Source organism: Martes martes (assembly GCF_963455335.1).
Source record: "Martes martes genome assembly, chromosome: 16".
NCBI classification, from domain to species: domain Eukaryota; kingdom Metazoa; phylum Chordata; class Mammalia; order Carnivora; family Mustelidae; genus Martes; species Martes martes.
The window spans coordinates 1,945,560-1,961,895 of record NC_137904.1 but is presented as its reverse complement, the minus strand read 5'-3'; the positions used below and the strand labels follow the sequence as shown (position 1 = coordinate 1,961,895).

Genomic DNA, 16,336 nt, shown 5'->3' with positions numbered 1-16,336 from the left:
ACGTGGGTCGATGCCTGGCACGTCCCAGCTCCTCATACCGAGGGAGCCCTCTTCTTCCCAGTCCGCCCTGGACGGCCAGTTATTGTTGAGCAAGGAACAAGCCCGGGATGGAGGTCAGCGATTCGATACCCGAGAATGACCTGGTCCCCCAGCAAAGTTCCGTGAGAACAAAAGCGCTCCCCGCGGCAGGCATTGGGGGGTCACCCCTCTTTCCAACTGTTGCCTCCGGGCCCTGGGTTTCCTGGGGATTGCGATCCCCGGGTCTCCTCCGGGCCTCCTCCGCGAGCAGCAGGCGGCAGGTGCTTGGGCTGGAGCCGGGAGGGGCCGCCTGCATTCACCCCCCCCCCACGCCGCCGCTCCCTCCGCGGGGGCTGTGTGTGTGTGTATGTGTGTGCGCGCGCGCGTGTGTATAATTCAATCCCCGTGGGACTCAGAGTCTGGCCTCACCCGCGGCTCGGCCGATTGGCTGACAGTGTCAGCTCCCCGCCCTCCGCACCCCCGCGTCCCAGGTGGCCCAGGCCCCCAGTGGCGATCTCTGTTTACCGAGAGAGCCGGTCCAGGTGGGGCTCCATCTCGGCGCTCACTCCCCTCGGGGGCCCCGCCCGCGCAGCAAGCGGGGAGGACACCTGGCCCAGCTGCTCCTCGTCCTTCCCCTCCCCCCACCGCCCGGAGAGGTCGGGTAAGGGGGAAGGGGTGCGTGTGGGAGGGGGAGTCCCAGGCCCGGGGGATCCGGCTGTCACCCGGGCCCGGGAGCTCGCGCGCACCCTGGAGACGTATCCCTAGGCCTAGCTCCCCCTCCTTCCGCCCCGCCCTACCGTGCCCCGGGGACGTGCCCACCCCGGGCCGGCCGCCGGAACCGGATCTCAGGGATGCCCAGGACCCTAGAGGAGGCACAGACGTGGTGTGTTCCCCCTTCCCCAGACGGCGATGACTCCCAAGCCGGCCGGACCCCCGGACGGGGGCTGGGGCTGGGTGGTGGCGGCCGCAGCCTTCGCGGTGAATGGGCTCTCCTACGGGCTGTTACGCTCGCTGGGCCTTGCCCTCCCTGACCTCGCGGAGCACTTTGGCCGAAGCACTCAGGACACCGCGTGGGTCAGCGCCCTGGCCCTGGCGGTGCAGCAGGCAGCCAGTGAGGGGGGCCCCGAGGCGGGAGGCGGGAACCGGGGTGGGTTGGCGGAGATGGATGACCCACCTGATGACCGGACACCCTGGAAAAGGGCGCCCGGTGGGACCGAGTCCCAGAAAACAGAGGGTCCTGAGGTCAAGGGGAGGAGCTCTTAGGCTGGGGGAGACGTTTTAGGCCTGGCCAGCCTCCAAGGAGAAGCGTCGGCTCGAGTTTGGGGCGCAGAGGCGTGTCTTCCGTTGACTCCGCCCCCTTCCAGGCCCAGTGGGCAGCGCCCTGAGCACCCGCTGGGGGGCGCGCCCGGTGGTGATGGTCGGGGGCGTCCTCACCTCGCTGGGCTTCGTCTTCTCGGCGTTCGCCCGCAGTCTGCTGCACCTCTACCTGGGCCTGGGCGTCCTTGCCGGTGAGGGGAGAGGGGCACCTGTCCCCAAGGGGCGATGCTGGAGAGGGGCGCTTCTCGGGGGCTGGAGGCCCGAGGGGCGGGGCCTCCCGCGACGGGCGGGGCCTCGGAGGGGCGGGGCCGGGATCGCCGGCGCCCGCGTCCCGGCTCCCGGTCCTCACCCGGCCCCGTCCGTCCGCAGGCTCCGGCTGGGCGCTGGTGTTCGCCCCGGCCCTCGGGACCCTGTCCCGTTACTTCTCCCGCCGTCGAGTCCTGGCCGTGGGGCTGGCCCTCACGGGCAACGGGGCCTCCTCGCTGCTCCTGGCGCCCACCCTGCAGCTCCTCCTCGATTCTTTCGGCTGGCGGGGCGCCCTGCTCCTCCTCGGCGCCGTCACCCTCCACCTCGCCCCCTGTGGCGCCCTCCTGCGACCCCTGGTGCTCCCTGACGACCCCCCGGCCCCACCCCGCGGGCCCTTAGCCGCCCTCGGCCTGGACCTCTTCGCGCGCCGGGCCTTCTTGGTGTTCGCCCTGGGCACAGCCCTGGTCGGGGGCGGCTACTTCGTCCCCTACGTGCACTTGGCCCCTCACGCTTTAGACCTGGGCCTGGGCGGGTATGGGGCGGCGCTGGTGGTGGCGGTGGCTGCGGTGGGCGATGCGGGCGCGCGGCTCATCAGCGGGTGGCTGGCGGACCAGGGCTGGGTGCCCCTCTCGCGGCTGCTGGCGGTGTTCGGGGCCCTGACCGGGTTGGGGCTGCTGGCCGTGGGGCTGGTGCCCTTGGTGGGCAGCCAGGAGGCCTGCGAGGGGGCCCTGCTGGCCGCGGCCGGGGCCTACGGGCTCAGCGCGGGAAGTTACGCGCCCTTGGTGTTCGGGGTGCTCCCGGGGCTGGTGGGCGTCGGAGGCGTGGTCCAGGCCACGGGGCTGGTGATGATGCTGATGAGCCTCGGGGGGCTTCTGGGCCCTCCGCTGTCAGGTAAGGGCCCGAGCGAACCGATCTGCTCGCAACCGTCCTCTGCCCCGGGATCCCAGGCCCCTAAATTCCTTTCCCCTTCCTCACAGGCTTCCTAAGGGACGAGACGGGAGATTTCACCGCCTCCTTCCTCGCGTGCGGCTCTTTTATCCTCTCCGGCAGCTTCATCTACATGGGGCTGCCCGGGGCGCTGCCCTCTTGCCGGCCAGCCTCCCGGCCGGCCACGCCTCCCCCCGAGACGGGGGAGCTGCTCCCCGCTCCTCAAGTCGCCCTGCTTTCCCCTGGAGGCCCCCAGTCCGCTCTGGACACTGCTTGTTGACCATGAGTTCGAGCCCCACCCCCAGCGAAGAATTTCTATCCAGTTTCCCGCAAGTTTCAACTGTTAGCCAATCTGGGAGGCTGAAAACATTCCTTCTACGTAAGATATTCAAGGGGGCCCCCCGGGGGGGCTCGATCAGTTAAGCCTCTGACTCTTGACGTCAGCTCAGGTCATGATCTCAGGGTCATGATCTCAGGGTCCTGAGATTAACCCCCCCCCAGGGGGCTCCCTGCTGGGCATGCTGCGTGCTTAAGATTCTCGCTCGCTCTCTCCCTCTGCCCCTCTTCCACTGTCACTCCTTTTTTCTCTCTCAAAAAACAATAAAAACACAGGGAAGCTCGGAGAAGTTGCCTACCTGTCAGCTTCAGTGTGTTGGGGTGAGGGCTCAGAAGGGAGGGGGCCATCTGCCCCATCCGGACCCCCCAGCTAACCCCTCCCCGCATTTCAGGCTCCTTCCCCTGGCCCGAGGCAAGTGCTGGACCGGACTTCAGCTCTCACGGCAGCAGCTTCTTCTCCCAAGCCACCCTCCCACCCCCGTGTCCTCAGCACCATCCTCCAAGTCTCGGGAGACAGTAGGAAAGGGGAGGTCTGCGGGCCAGACAGAGGGGCTGTGGTCCAGACAGCAGAGTCCAGGGTTAAAGTGGGGGCCTTCCCTCCACGTCTTAGCCACGAGCCCACTCGGCCAACCCAAGCATACAGGCCCCAGGTCTTTTTGAGGTTCTGACGATCACCCCATTTCCTTATTCAGTTTTATCTCAAAAGGGCATCCCCCTTTCCCAAGCACCTGCCCGCAGAGAAGGAAGCTGGTGGGCGACACTAGAGATCACATGTAAAACACATTAAGTCTCTTGGCCTTCGGTTGTCACAGCTGATTCACAGCTCAGGGGAGCAGGCTGAGCTCCTGGATCCTTCGGTAAAGGTTATGGGAGCAAAGAGGAGATGAGAGTCCTCAGCAAAATACTAGGGGGTTGGCGCACACCATGCAGGACCACCCCCCACCCCGGGCCTGCCCTGTGGGGGAGCCGATCAAGATGCTTAAGGCACTGTGGTTCTGTGCGCACCAGGATGGGCCAGAGGAGGAGAATCTGGAGCTGCTGAGCTCTGGCCTCTCGGTCTGACAGCCCCTTTTGGCAGTTCAGTCCTCTCCCAGCGCGTCCCTGGTCCGAGAGACTGTGGTGTCCACTGACTCTGTGACAAGGTCCCGGGGCTTGGAGGCGGAGACCGGGGAGCAGAAGTGAGGCAGAGTGACGAGGATACCACTTCCTGCCAGAAGGAAGGCCCCGGCCACCACGAAAGAAACTGTGTAGTCGCCTGTCACATCCCGGAGGTAGCCTAGGTCCAAAAAAGAAAAGAACACGCGTGGGAGCCCCAGTTCCCGACACTGATGAAGGGAAGAGCGTAACCCTTAGCCCGTCATCTCGGAGGAGTTCGAACTCACTAGGCAGGACGGGATGAGCTCGAGAACTCTGGCGTCCCAAGGTTTCTACATGTCATTTTTGGAGGGTAATTTCACCCTCCTTCCTGCCTTCAGGGAGGGCCTCCAGGCCAGCCAGCGGAGACTTGGGTATCCAGACGGGGCTGGCGCACCTGTGCCTTTCTTTCAAGCAACTGTGGCCCTCCTGTCTACACTTTCAGTTAATAGTTAAGAGGAGAAAGTTAAGGGTCTGAAGGTTTTGGCATCTGGGCTGTGGAGAACTTTGACCCGACAGCTCAGACAGCTGGCGGGGGGGCCCAGTAGGCCAAGGGAAGGGCCAGACACCTGCAGGCTACGTCTGGCTGGGTCCAGCCAGGTCCTCTGAGCACCCAAGCTGTAGATACCCGGCCATGGGGTCCTCATAGCTCCTCAGAGTCTTTCCACAGCCCCCATTTCCTTGCCCCCTGGACCCACTTCGGGGCTGCTCGGATTGGCCATGGAGGCTGTGTTCTGTGCCATACCCAAGGGCAATATTCATGCACATTATAACATCAATAGTCCCCTCCCCAAATTGCATGACATGGCTGTGACACCCCCCCCGGGGAAACCTGATCCCCCTTACCTGACAGAGGAGCCCCCAGCAGCCCCCCAATGCTCTCGACCATCTGCACCAGTCCCAGGGCACAGTATATCCTTCCAGTCCCCACCAGTTCAGGCAACACGGAGAAGGCCACCGGCGTCAGGGCCCCTGATGTGAAGCCGTAGGCCACAGCCAGAGTCATTAGGGCCGTGGGAGCACGAGCCACAGGAAACAGGGCCAGGGAGACCCCCGTCAGGGCGGTCCAGAGCATCAGCAGTCGCGCCACAGGTCCTGGGACCGCATCTCCTAGCCACCCAGAAACCACACGTCCCACGAGGTCAGAGACAGCCACCACTGAGAGTAGGAAGGCAGCAGACAGTGGGTCCCAATCCAGGTCCTGGAGGTGGGCCAGCAGGTGCACGTAGGGAATGAAGTAGCCAGTGTTGATGAGCGTGATGGCAGCCGTATAACGGAGGAAAGGGCCGTGATGCAGCAGGGAAGTGATCTGGGCCGCAGGGCCGCCCACAATAGGGTCCTCCCTCAGGGAGAGCGGACGGAGGAGAGCACCACAGGCCACCAGGTGCAAGGAGAGGGCAGACACCAGCAGTAGGGCCCCCCTCCAGGCATAGCGGCTGACCAGCCATTGGAAAAGTGGGGCAAAGGCAAAGGAAGAGAGGCCCACGCCGGTCAGTGCCAGCCCTGTGGCCAGGGATCGCCGTCGAGAGAAGTAACGGGACAGGCAAGCCAGCGTCGGAGTGAAGGTCAAAGCCCAGCCTGAGCCTGTCGAAAAGGAAGAGAGAGGGGTTGGGGGACTCATAGGCCTCCCGGGCACCGGGTAATCCCGCCACAGTAGCACAGGCCTGGTTTTCGAGCAGTACGACCCTGTGTATTTTATTTCCTCTCCCAGCCTCGGTCTCCTCTTCTGCAAGACAGACGTAAGACACCCGACGGGACTGTGGAGGCTTAGAAATACTGCGTGCACAGTAACTAGGTCCCAACTTCGGATCTATACCTCGGGCTATACCACTTCTGGCTGTGTGATCTCCGTCTGCCAAGTTACACAAGCTTCGAGAACCTTTCTTTGTTTGTTACACTAGGATTATGGCATCTACTCTGCAGCCACGATGCCTGGCACAACTTCATGGTCATTCTTCCTCTGACACTCCAGCCCCACCAGTCCCGGGCTTGCAAATTCTGGCCTCAACATCTCTGAATTTCTCAATATCCCTGCACACGCTGATCACTTTAGTCAACGCTCTCAAGATGTCCTTCCCTTATGGGCACAGGCGCCGGCCAAAACCTTCCATCGGCTCCTCCTTAGCCCCTCGGAGCTGGCAGGAAGAAGGTGAAAGTCCGGAGGCAGCTGGCCTCTCCTGCCCTTGTCTGGGGTCTCACCTGAGAGCAGCCCGATACTGAGGTACAGGTGGGTCAAGGAGGTAGCAAGGGAGGCGAGCAGCACCCCCGACGCAGCCAAGAGGCCCCCCGCCATCACCACAGGCCTGGGCCCATACTTCGTGCTCAGGGCACTGCCCACGGGACCTGAGAAAGAGGAAGACAGTCGTGCGAGGATCTCTCTGGCGGCCTCGGCCAGTAGCCTCCCCAGCCCCGCCCTTTCCTCCCCAGCGTGCCCTTACCCCCCTCCCGGTCCCACGGAGCGAGGCGGACCCGGGCGCGGCACTCACTCCCGAACTGCTGCACGGCGATCCCTATGGAGGCGACCCAGGAGACCCGCGCCGCCTGCTCTTCAAACGCCGCCACCAGCTCCACGAAGAAGACGCCGAAGGAGCGGAGCACCCCGAACACCAGCGCCGACTGGAAGAACGCGGAGAGCACCACCATCCACCCCCAGCCCCCGTCGGGTGGCTCGGCCCTGGGCGCCATCGGCGAGGGCTCGGGGCTGCCGCCGCTCCGCGCAGCCCGGTCGGGAGCAGGGCGCGGGGCCCCCCACCTCTGCCCCCCGGGCCGCCCAGCCGCGCGGCGGAGGCCAGGCTGCTGCCGCTGCCGAGGAAGGCACCGACGAGCCCCGGAGGCAGCGAGGCTGCGGCGGACGGTTGCGCCTCTCCCCGGGCCGGGCAGCCTAGGTGGGGAGAGCGGGCGGCCTCGGCGCCGGCGCTCCCGGGGGCGGGGCTCCGTGGGCCGCGCGCAGCCGGTAGAGGCCTGGGCGGGACGGGCCCGGGCGGGGCCCCGACGTTCAGCCTGAAGCCGGGAGGCGGCCCCGGGGTTGGGCGCCGGCTCTGCAGCGCGCCAGCCTCGGTGCGGGTTATGCACCCGTCTTATCGCTGCGATCCCTGAGGTCATCACCTACCCGCCGTCCCGGCCGTCATGCCTGTCCACCGCTGGCCGGTGGGGAAGCGGGACCCCCGAGCCGGGGTGGGGGGGGTTGGGGGGGTGGGGGTGGAGCCAGGAGGGCAGGGCGGGGCTTAGAGCTCGGTTCTGGACCCGGACAGTGAGTGGGGCGCATGCGTCAGGAGGGGGCCCGCGGGAGGCAGACTCGTTGGGCCCCCCGTGACCGAGGGACCTGCCCAGAGGCTGTTGCGTCTCCCGTCCACCTCACCAGCCGATCAGTCCAGGATCCCGCACCAAGACCCTCACGGAGGGAGTTCATGGGGGGGTGGGGAGTGGAGGGGGGGAAACCGGTTCAGGAGAGGAGGACACTAACTTGCTGAATGAGGGGCCCAGTGGCAAGGTCAGGTCGGGGTGAGTGTAGGGGTTCTGCCCTGAGACTCAAACGAAATACCTGTCCCAGCGCCCGGGCACACTAGAACCCCGATGCCCGGATCCCCGAGGGGCTCCGGGGCCGAGGAAGAGACTGGGGAAACGGACTGTTGAACTGCTGGCATTTGTGTCTGCAGTGGCGACTCGGTTCCTGTTGCTTCTGTCCTCGCTAACAGGAAATCTACAAGTCACAGAGACCAAAAATAACCCGGGAGAGGAAGGGCGGCCGTGGACGCACTCAGGGCCTCCCAGCACCACCTACACCCCTTCCTCAGTGGGGCTGAAACCTTTTCCTCCGCCCTCTGGTAAAACTATTTCCTAACAGCAGGTTCTGATGTCCCGATGGGGTTGCTGAAAGAGAGAAGCTCTTATCACCCCGCGGTCAGCCCCTCCTATTCAACCAGTATCCAGTCTCTCCACTTTACACAACACCGATGGCTTGGCTTTGTTTCTTCCTTATAATTCCTGCCCCCCAGGACCTTGACCTTGCAACTTGGGCTCAAGGGCTCATACCCAGACAAGTGACACATGGGAGGCTGCTTTTTGTCTGTTTGTTTACAGAGTGTGCATGTGCAGGCCAAGGTGGGGGGGGGGTGGACCTGGTGGGGGGGGGGACCTGGAGGCAGAGAGAGTCTTAAGCAGGCTCCTTGCACAGTGTAGAGCCTGACATGGGGCTCTCTCTCTCTCACCATCCTGAGATCATGACCAGAGCTGAGATGATGTGTCCGGGGCGTACCCAACTGAGCCACCCGGGCACTCCTGGGCTGTGTAATTTTAAAAAAGCATATTGAGCCCTATAATTTTATATGCGGGAAATAAAAATTATCATACCCCCCCAAACTTTGTTAAGTGGGGTCAACATGTTGGGTGGTGGGAAATAGGCCAAGACGAGGCCGTCAATGTGGCTGTATATAGGGACACTAAGTACACAGAGGACATAGGATCACCAAGATGTCGAGCCTCTCAGTTGGTTTTCCCGACTGTAAATTGGGGATAATAATGGTACCTCCTCTTGAGGGTTATTAGGGGAGTGGAATTCAAAACTGGGCAAGAATGCACAAGAATGCTTAGTTTAGGACCTGACGGGTACCACAGCCTAAGTAATATTAGCTGGTTTCATTTTCGACAGGGCATAAGCTGAAGTGGCCAGGGTCCAGGTGGGGAGGGAGGTTTCAGTGTAGGCATTTTGTTTTATGTTTTACTTGGAAATAGCTCTAATGTAGGTCATGAGTTTTAAGATGGAGAAACACACCCCCAAACTGTAAATGTGGGCAGGAACTGAAGACCATGTTAATGGGCTTATTCCCCAGATGAGGAATTTTAAGTCCGAAAAGGGAGGGAACTTAACAGAATTGTGACCCTCTGCCCCCGGCGGGCGAACAGAGCTGCACACCCAGGACACAATGGGACAGGGAAAGGGTGGGAGAGAAGCACTGCCTGGGCGCTGGGTGGATTCCAAGGCCCCATTGCTGGGGGAGGGGCAGAGGGGCCTGGGAGGGAGGGGCAGGGGGGCCTGGGGGGGGAGGGGCAGAGGGGCCGGACCACAGGCTTTCCCTTCTCCCTGCCATCTGCATGCTCTTCTGTCCTCAGGGGACCCAAGTCCTGTCCATTTTCCTTGGGGGGGGTGGGGCTGGTGGTGGTGTTGGGGGGGGGGTGTCCCAAGCATTCAGATCCCAGCACGGATGCATCCCCCAGGCTCCTGGTATTATTAGTGGCTTCCTGGTTTCTCCCTGCTGCCTCCACACCTCGGCAGGAAGTGACTTCAGAGCCGCAGGATGCAGGTGGCTCCGGAGAAACTTCATGAAGTCACCAGTTCCTACACAATGAGCTGGAGGCAAGCGCAGGGCAGGGGAGAACAAGGGCCACTGGAAGTGTCTGATGGGATGGGGGGGTCGAATGGGCACAGAACAGGAGACAGAATCTAGGAGGGAAGAACCCTCCCCCCACCCCTGCCCCGTTTCACCCCATTCCCAGATCCTCCCAGGCAAGAACCCGGGACACAGTAGGCAGCACAGAGAGTCATCTTTATTCCAAGATTCAGATCTTGCAAGATCTAACATTTCCACCCCTACGAGCGACCTCCACCTGCCCATCCAATTGGGGGGGAAAAATCAATCATGGTTCCTTCTAATATCTCTCTGTTGCGATCTCTCCCTGCTTCCGTTCTGCAGTGGGGAGGAAGACGGAATGATAAAGAAAAGTTGCTTTCTCACTGGTCCTCAAGTGGCGGCGATTAGTCCTGACCCAGCTCGTGGAAGCCCACCTCGCAAATTTCAAAGTGCTCCTTACCCTCCATCCATACCCCACAATCAAACAGGTCCCAAGACAGCAGGGGAAGGACTGTAAATGAAGGGTTCAGAGTATCATCTCACATTCCAGACATTCCATCTAGTTAAGAGGCAACCCCATTCCCAACTTTCTACTTACCTGACCTACAATGGACAGACTGTGCCCCTCAACCAACCTCTTAATCCTACCCAGACATACTTGGTCAACTAGAAGGACCACCAGTCAATTACTCTTCTAAATCTTGTAAATCTCTAATCCCAACAGTAATCCGAATCATAAGCACAAACTACAGCAAATCCAGAAAGGAACTCAGCCCCTTTTCTCTCCCTGTGGAAGGTTCTACTGCATTCACCAGTTCCAGACAGGAATGCAGTGACAGGAAAGCCAGGTCACAGACCTAGCTTTTCTAAGGTAAGAAAGATACCAGGTGCCTGTGACTTCTAGAGGGAAAGAAGTTTCTGGAATCTGGACACTTGCCAGATGATGTCCAAAAACCCACTAAACGAAGAAGGAACTTGTCTCAGAAAGAACCCCAAGGAACATTGGAACCCAGACACCTCTACAGTTAAGGACTAGTCATGGCTCTTTATCTCTTAGTCAAGATAGAGTTGAATAATTCTCCCATAGGTCATAGCATTCTTCGAGTCTGGGCAGAATCAGAAAAGGCTGTGTCATCTCTGATAAGGAAGGGATCAACCCAGTGCTGAGAACAGGCCCCAGGGGAAGGATTCTGGGCTCAACTAAAGCCCAGCGCATGGCAGATCGACACAGTGGAGCCAAACCGAGGTGACCAGACCTCCATTTCTGGCTCACCAAACAAAGACAAAAACAAAGACAAAAACAAAAACAAAAAATGGTCCTCTAAGTCTTGGAACTAGAGGGGAGTCTATATGCAGTTCTAGCCCGCTAGAGAACCTACAATACCCAGAACACCAAAGAGGGTTCCTGACCCAATTCCACAACCCCACATGTCCCCAGAGCTGCCCCAGAACAAATAAGGTTCCAGACCTAAGACTGGGAGGGACAGGACACAGAGAGACCCTTTCTCCATTCCCAACGCATGGACAAGCACACGGACAGGAGAGACAACTCTGAAGATGAAGTTATGACAAGCATACACATGAAACAGTCAAGCCAAAGGAGACAGTCAGGTGCTCATCTCTGCCAGCAGAGCGGTGACCCCACACACTTGTGCTTCAGGCCACCTTGGATCACACTTCTGGAAGGGGGATGTGGGAAATGCCATGGAATGAAGGCCCTGGTGCCACCCACAGGCCTCAATAAATTATATTTACAGAGAAACCAAATGAGAGGGGCGCTGCAGGGGGAGGGCCGTTCCCTCCAGCCTCCCACCCTTCCCCCCCGCAGCTCCCAGCCGGCTGTCTCCTCGGAAACAACTTGGATCGTGGGGAAGAGGTTTTGACCAGCAAAACAGAGGCAGATCAAGCGTAGACCCGCCACCCCTGCTCTCCCCAGCGAGAATTCAAGGTGGTGGCCGTTTCTGACACCCGGGGGGCCTCGCACGCCCCCCACGCCCAAGCCCGCGGCTCTCCGGGTTTCCGGGAGGCTCGTGGGATCCGGGCGGCGCGCGCAGCTAGGGGCCCCCCAGAATGTGGTAGTGCACTTTGGTGTTGGTCGCCGCCCCGTGCTTCTGGCGCAGGTGCAGGCGCAGCTGACTCTTGTGCCGGAAATGCAGGCCGCAGGGGTCGCACTGTGGGGGGGCAGCCGGCTCAGCTCCCGCCCCGTCCCCAACCACCCCGGAGGGACAGCGGTCCGGGCCGGCTCTCCGCGGGAGAGACGCTCTTCGGTCCTCGCGTCTCCCTAGGTCCCCCGCAGAGGCGCGGCGCTAGGCCCCGCCCCTTCCATCCCTAGCTCCGCCCCCCGGACCGCGCCCAGCGCGCTTCCCAGCCCCGGCCCCGCCCCTTATCTTCCAGGACTCCGCCCACTTCGGAGAGCCCCCGGAGGCCCAGGCCCGCTCCTCCCGGAGCCCCGCCCCCAGGTAAACGCCAGGCCAGGTCGGGCACTCACGTGGTAGGGCTTCTCCCCCGTGTGGATGCGAACGTGGCTCTTGAGGGTTTGTAGGTGGCGGAAGCGAGTGCCGCAGGTAGGGCAAGGATAGGGCTTCTCCCCGGTGTGGATCAGCACGTGCGCGCGCAGATGCGCTACCTGGGAAGGCAGGGGGACCTCAGACGGCGCGGGCAGGAGGCACGCCCCCCTCCCCGACGGCGCGCCCCGCCCTCTGGCAGATCCGCCCGGCGCGGGCTCCCAGACGCGCCCCGCACCTGCACGAAGCGCGAGCCGCAGGTCTCACACTTGTAGGGCTTCTCTCCCGAGTGGATGCGGCTGTGCGTTTTCAGGTTGGCCGGCCGGTTGAAGCGGGCTCCGCAGACGGAACAGTGGTAGGGCTTCTCCCCTGAGGGCAGGGGGGCCTGGAGGTCAGGGACTCGGCCCTAGGACGCCCGCGGGCACGAGGGCCGGCACCCTCTCCTCCTTTACCTGTGTGCACCGTGCGGTGACTGGCCAGGTTGCCTTTGTAGCGGAAGGCAGACCGGCAGAGCTGACATTTGTAGGGCTTGTCCTCATCCCCGGGAGCCAAGGGGTCCAGCCCCGACGAGCACCCAGCCACTGCCTCACAGTTCTGGCAGCTGAAGGGTTCGCTTCCTGGGAGGGGGGTGGGTAATGACAATTCCAGTGAGTCCTCAAACCACACTCCTAGTGGGTTTTCTTTCCCCCCAACTTACTGTTAAAGCTTTGGAGCTCATTTGACTTAGTCAAGGTCCCATGGTTCGTAAGAGGCCAAGCCAGGATCTGACTTCATGTCAGTCTGACTTCAGACTACTCTGCTAATCTCTTCAATAGTGGTGGTGGTGGGGGGGGGCGCCTGGGTGGCTCAGTGGGTTAAAGCCTCTGCCTTCGGCTCAGGTCATGATCCTGGGGTCCTGGGATCGAGCCCCGCATCGGGCTCTCTGCTCATCGGGGAGCCTGCTTCCCTTCCTCTCTCTGCCTGCCTCTCTGCCTACTTGTGATCTCGGTCAAATAAACAAATAAAATCTTGAAAAAAAATAGTGGTGGTGGTAGGTGGAGGCCCCAGGTACTGGGTGAAGATTCTGTTCTCTCTCCTCTCTTGGACCACTGCTCTGTTCGACAGCTTGCCTGAGAGGCCCTGCCAAACCCTGGGCCCACCACTCAGCCCTGATGGGAATAGGCCGGAAGTTCCCAAACTTGGCGGCTCATTGGAAGCTTTAAAAGAAATACCGATTCCTGGCTCCCACGTCCAGACACTCTGATCTGTGGGGTGTGACCTGGGCAATGGGGTTATTAAGAGCTCCTAGGTGATTCCAATTTGCAGTAACTGGGACCGGCCTTTCCTTTTGGCGCGAACTGGCCTTGAGCAGCCTAAGGAGAAAAGCCAAGGGCAGTGGTAAAAGGAAGGGCTCTGACCTGGTGGCGGACAAGCCCGCCCAGACTGCGATGCAGGGGTCTCTTGAGCCGGGGCTGTGAGGAGATGGGGGGTATTGACTGGAGCCCCACATTTGAAGTGTCCCGTGACAGCAGATGGAGAGAGCCTAGGCAGGTGGCAAGCCCAGAGAAAAGGATTAGGAGAGATTTTATTGGGGGGGAGGCGTTCTGACCTGGAGACTTCGGAGCCAGAGGCTGGCTTTCCCTCTGGAGGTTAGCCAACACTGACCAGTGAGCCAGAACTGATGGTGCCACGGAAGTCCCACCCCCTCCCTCCCCGCTCCTGACCACCCAGGCCTGGTGGCCCTGCCTCCCAGCTGAGGCTGGCCTCTGCCAATTCTTGAGGTTCCAGGGTCTGTACCTGCTCTGGGGACCGGGAATGGGTCCTTCTTCACTGCCGCTGCCGCTGGATGCCTCGTCGCCGCTGGGGAGCCTGGCTTGGGGGCACAGTCGACCAGCACTCCTCTCCCCCGCCAGGCTCCCTGCTTGGGAGGCCTGAGAGTTTAGCACGATGAACTTGTACTTTTTCCAGTTGCAGGCCTTGGGGTCTGGGCTGCCTGGGCTGCGGGGCCTTTGACTGCAGCTGCGAGACTCGGTAGGTGGGTCTGGATGCCCTTCAGAGCGCCTGGGGCTGCCTGGTGGAGGGGCCGTTGGGGGCCTCGGGGGTTCTGCCTCCAAAGGCCGCAAGGAGATGCCCAGAGGTTCATAGCTGGGAAAAGTGCGATGGATATTAGTGCTCTTTCCTGATCTTGGTCTCTGCCCATGACACCTGGGATGCCACCTCACCCAAGGGAGGACACCGAGCCAGGGCCCCCTCACCTGGCCTGGATGAAACGGTGGCAGGCCTGGACCACGTGTTCCATCTGTAAGTAGGTGGCGGCCGCGAGGACGGCCGGTGCAGTGGCAGGAGAGAGGCGAAGGCGTGACGTGTACATGAAATCCAGGAGAGGAGCGAAGCCTCCGGCTTCGGGGCCCCCGGGCAGGGAGAGCACGTCCACCCCCACGCCTGCGCGGCCTCGGAAAATTGAATAGAAGAAGCCACTGCAGAGAAGGCAGATAGGCTACGTCAGGGCCCGGGGAACCCACCGACACACGCAACACGAGGAAACCCCACCTCCTCCCCGTCAACCCCCCCCCCCCAGATCCCCGACGCGCTCGACTCGACGCTCAGCCTCCTGCTCCCCGAAGGCTTGGCTCCGGATCCCCTCCCGGATCCCCTCCCGAGGACCTTATGACACCACCCCTTCCCCATTGGGTCCCGCCCCCACGCCCCCCGAGGCCCTCCTCGAACCTGCAGGCGATAAGAACCGCCTTGTGAGCTCGCAGGGGCTGCCCGCCGACCAGCAGTGTGACGTCGGTGAGGATCCCGCGCAGGCGGAGCTCGTTCAGGTTGCCCAGCACGTCGGAGGAGTGGCGGGTGAACTCGCGCACGTAGCCCAGCGCGCCCTCCGCGGCGCCGGTGGAACCCATGGCGACGCAGGCCTGCGGGTGCCCGGCAAAGGGCTCAGCGACCCAGGCGGTGCTCAGACGCCTTCCCTTCGCGGTTCGCCCCTTCCGCGACGTGCAGCCCGGGCCGAGCCCCCCGCCCGGCTCGCGCAGCCTCGTGGGGTCCGTCTAGTGCTTTCCGCTCCCCGCCCACCGGCGCTCGCCTCCCGGCTGGACTCCACGGTGCCCGCGCGGGGTGGATGTCCCCACGCCGCGGCGTCGACGGCCCGCGTGGGGAGTCCGGCCCGCGGCGCCCTCGGCTCGACTGCTGGAGCCGCAGCAGCGCCCCGCTCCCCTCGGCCTCACCGCGCGCCGGAATCTCAGGTGTCCGACCTGCCCGGGCACCCCGGACGGCCCGCGTCCACACCCCTCAAATCCCACCCAGGCACCCTCTCTGAAGCACGGAATTCCACTCCTGTCTAGTCCCGGACCCCTAGTTCAGCCCAAGCACCGGGCCTCAGTCTTCCTACCATCAGCAGCCCTTTTCGGGAACCCAGGAGTCCGGCTCCCTCGGTCTGTCGTTCCTACCCCCGTCCCGCAGGGGCTGCGGCGTCTCTTCTCGGGGGCGGGGTCTCTCTCCCCTCCTGGCGTCGGCTCCTTTATCTGGCCGGGATGGCGGGGGCGGGGGTGGAGGTGGGGTGAACGCCTGGGTCTGTATCCTTCCTTCCTCCCTCGCTCTCCAGATGGCGAGCCCGGGGCGGGGTCTCCGGCCCGAGGGCGGGACCTCAGAAACCCTGGGTGGTCGTAACGTAAGGGGTCCCTGAATAGTGGGACCGGCGAAGGGACACTGGCATTGGGGAAGAGGCTGGGGATAGCGATGTTGGAAATAGGGGCGAGCCGGGTCGTCGAGGGGCCTGGGGCAGCGAAAATCCGTGTGTTGGTTTTCGAAAGGGGGTGCCTGTTAACTGGAGAGTGAACACAGCAGAATTCCCCCTTCCCACGGACGGTGTCAGGGGAGATGGAGGGGAACCCGGCGAGGCAGCCGGTTTGGGGAGACCCCGGCGCACTCGCGTGGGGTCCCAGACAGCGGGAGGGCGCGGTGCGAATGACAGGGTCCTCCGGCAGGGCCTGCAGAAAGGGGGGCTCTGATCGGGCGGGGCGGGGCGGGGAGGGGACGGATATGATTTCTAGTTCGTTTCCTTCCATTGTCCTGCGACCGGACGGCTCCGCCAGCTGCTTCCCCTCGAGGAGGTGGGGAAAGCCCCGGGCGGGGGCCGAGAGACGCTCAGGAGACCTGGGCGTCCGGACTCTCGCTCCCGGCTCCCTTCTGAATCCTTGTAGGGATCCAGAGAGACAGACTCCCGCCCAAAGCCCGCTCGCCCTCCCCCAGCCCCAGCTCGCTAGGGCCTCGGGCACCCGCCCGTCGGCTACGCTCGGAGGCTGGCGGGACGCCCCGGTCCAGCGCGGCAAGTAGGCAAACCCCCCGCAATGTTCGACTCCTTCCACGAGGGGGCGGACGAGCACTGGGCTCGCCTCGCCGTCTCCACCCGGCTGGGGTCCACTCGGACCGGGGCGCAGGATCCGTTCGGTCTCAGAGGCGGACGCCTTCGTCCTCCTCCCCTTTGCGATGGTTGATTTTGTCCCTCTGTCTCCTGGGGGGTAGGGT

The 16,336-nt window shown here is 62.7% G+C and overlaps 3 protein-coding genes across 4 annotated transcripts; 1 reads left to right on the top strand and 2 right to left on the bottom strand.

The window, feature by feature from the left end:
• Positions 1-487: 487 nt before the first annotated feature.
• SLC16A11 (solute carrier family 16 member 11) lies at positions 488-2,788 on the top strand (the record flags this gene model as incomplete). 2 transcript variants are annotated; one of them, XM_080826805.1, is made up of 5 exons in its annotated part: positions 488-679; positions 922-1,129; positions 1,383-1,526; positions 1,705-2,472; positions 2,559-2,788. In XM_080826805.1, the coding sequence occupies exons 2-5, from the start codon at positions 928-930 to the stop codon at positions 2,786-2,788; spliced, it is 1,344 nt and encodes a 447-aa protein (XP_080682931.1). In that variant the 5' UTR covers positions 488-679; positions 922-927. The 2 variants fall into 2 exon arrangements, with proteins under 2 accessions (XP_080682931.1, XP_080682930.1); XM_080826804.1 differs by lacking the exon at positions 488-679 and having other exon boundaries at positions 870-1,129.
• A 343-nt stretch (positions 2,789-3,131) lies between these two features.
• On the bottom strand, positions 3,132-6,850 carry SLC16A13 (solute carrier family 16 member 13). Its single transcript, XM_080826777.1, has 4 exons — positions 6,465-6,850; positions 6,178-6,321; positions 4,825-5,562; positions 3,132-4,120 (listed from the first exon to the last, which is right to left on the bottom strand). The coding sequence occupies exons 1-4, from the start codon at positions 6,661-6,663 to the stop codon at positions 3,924-3,926; spliced, it is 1,278 nt and encodes a 425-aa protein (XP_080682903.1). The 5' UTR covers positions 6,664-6,850; the 3' UTR covers positions 3,132-3,923.
• Positions 6,851-9,501: 2,651 nt separating this feature from the next.
• On the bottom strand, positions 9,502-15,305 carry BCL6B (BCL6B transcription repressor). Its single transcript, XM_080826743.1, has 9 exons — positions 15,201-15,305; positions 14,537-14,727; positions 14,065-14,286; positions 13,607-13,954; positions 13,228-13,352; positions 12,283-12,447; positions 12,069-12,199; positions 11,815-11,952; positions 9,502-11,497 (listed from the first exon to the last, which is right to left on the bottom strand). Exons 1-9 carry the CDS (start codon positions 15,201-15,203, stop codon positions 11,381-11,383), a joined length of 1,440 nt encoding a protein of 479 aa, XP_080682869.1. The 5' UTR covers positions 15,204-15,305; the 3' UTR covers positions 9,502-11,380.
• Between the last annotated feature and the right edge of the window lie 1,031 nt (positions 15,306-16,336).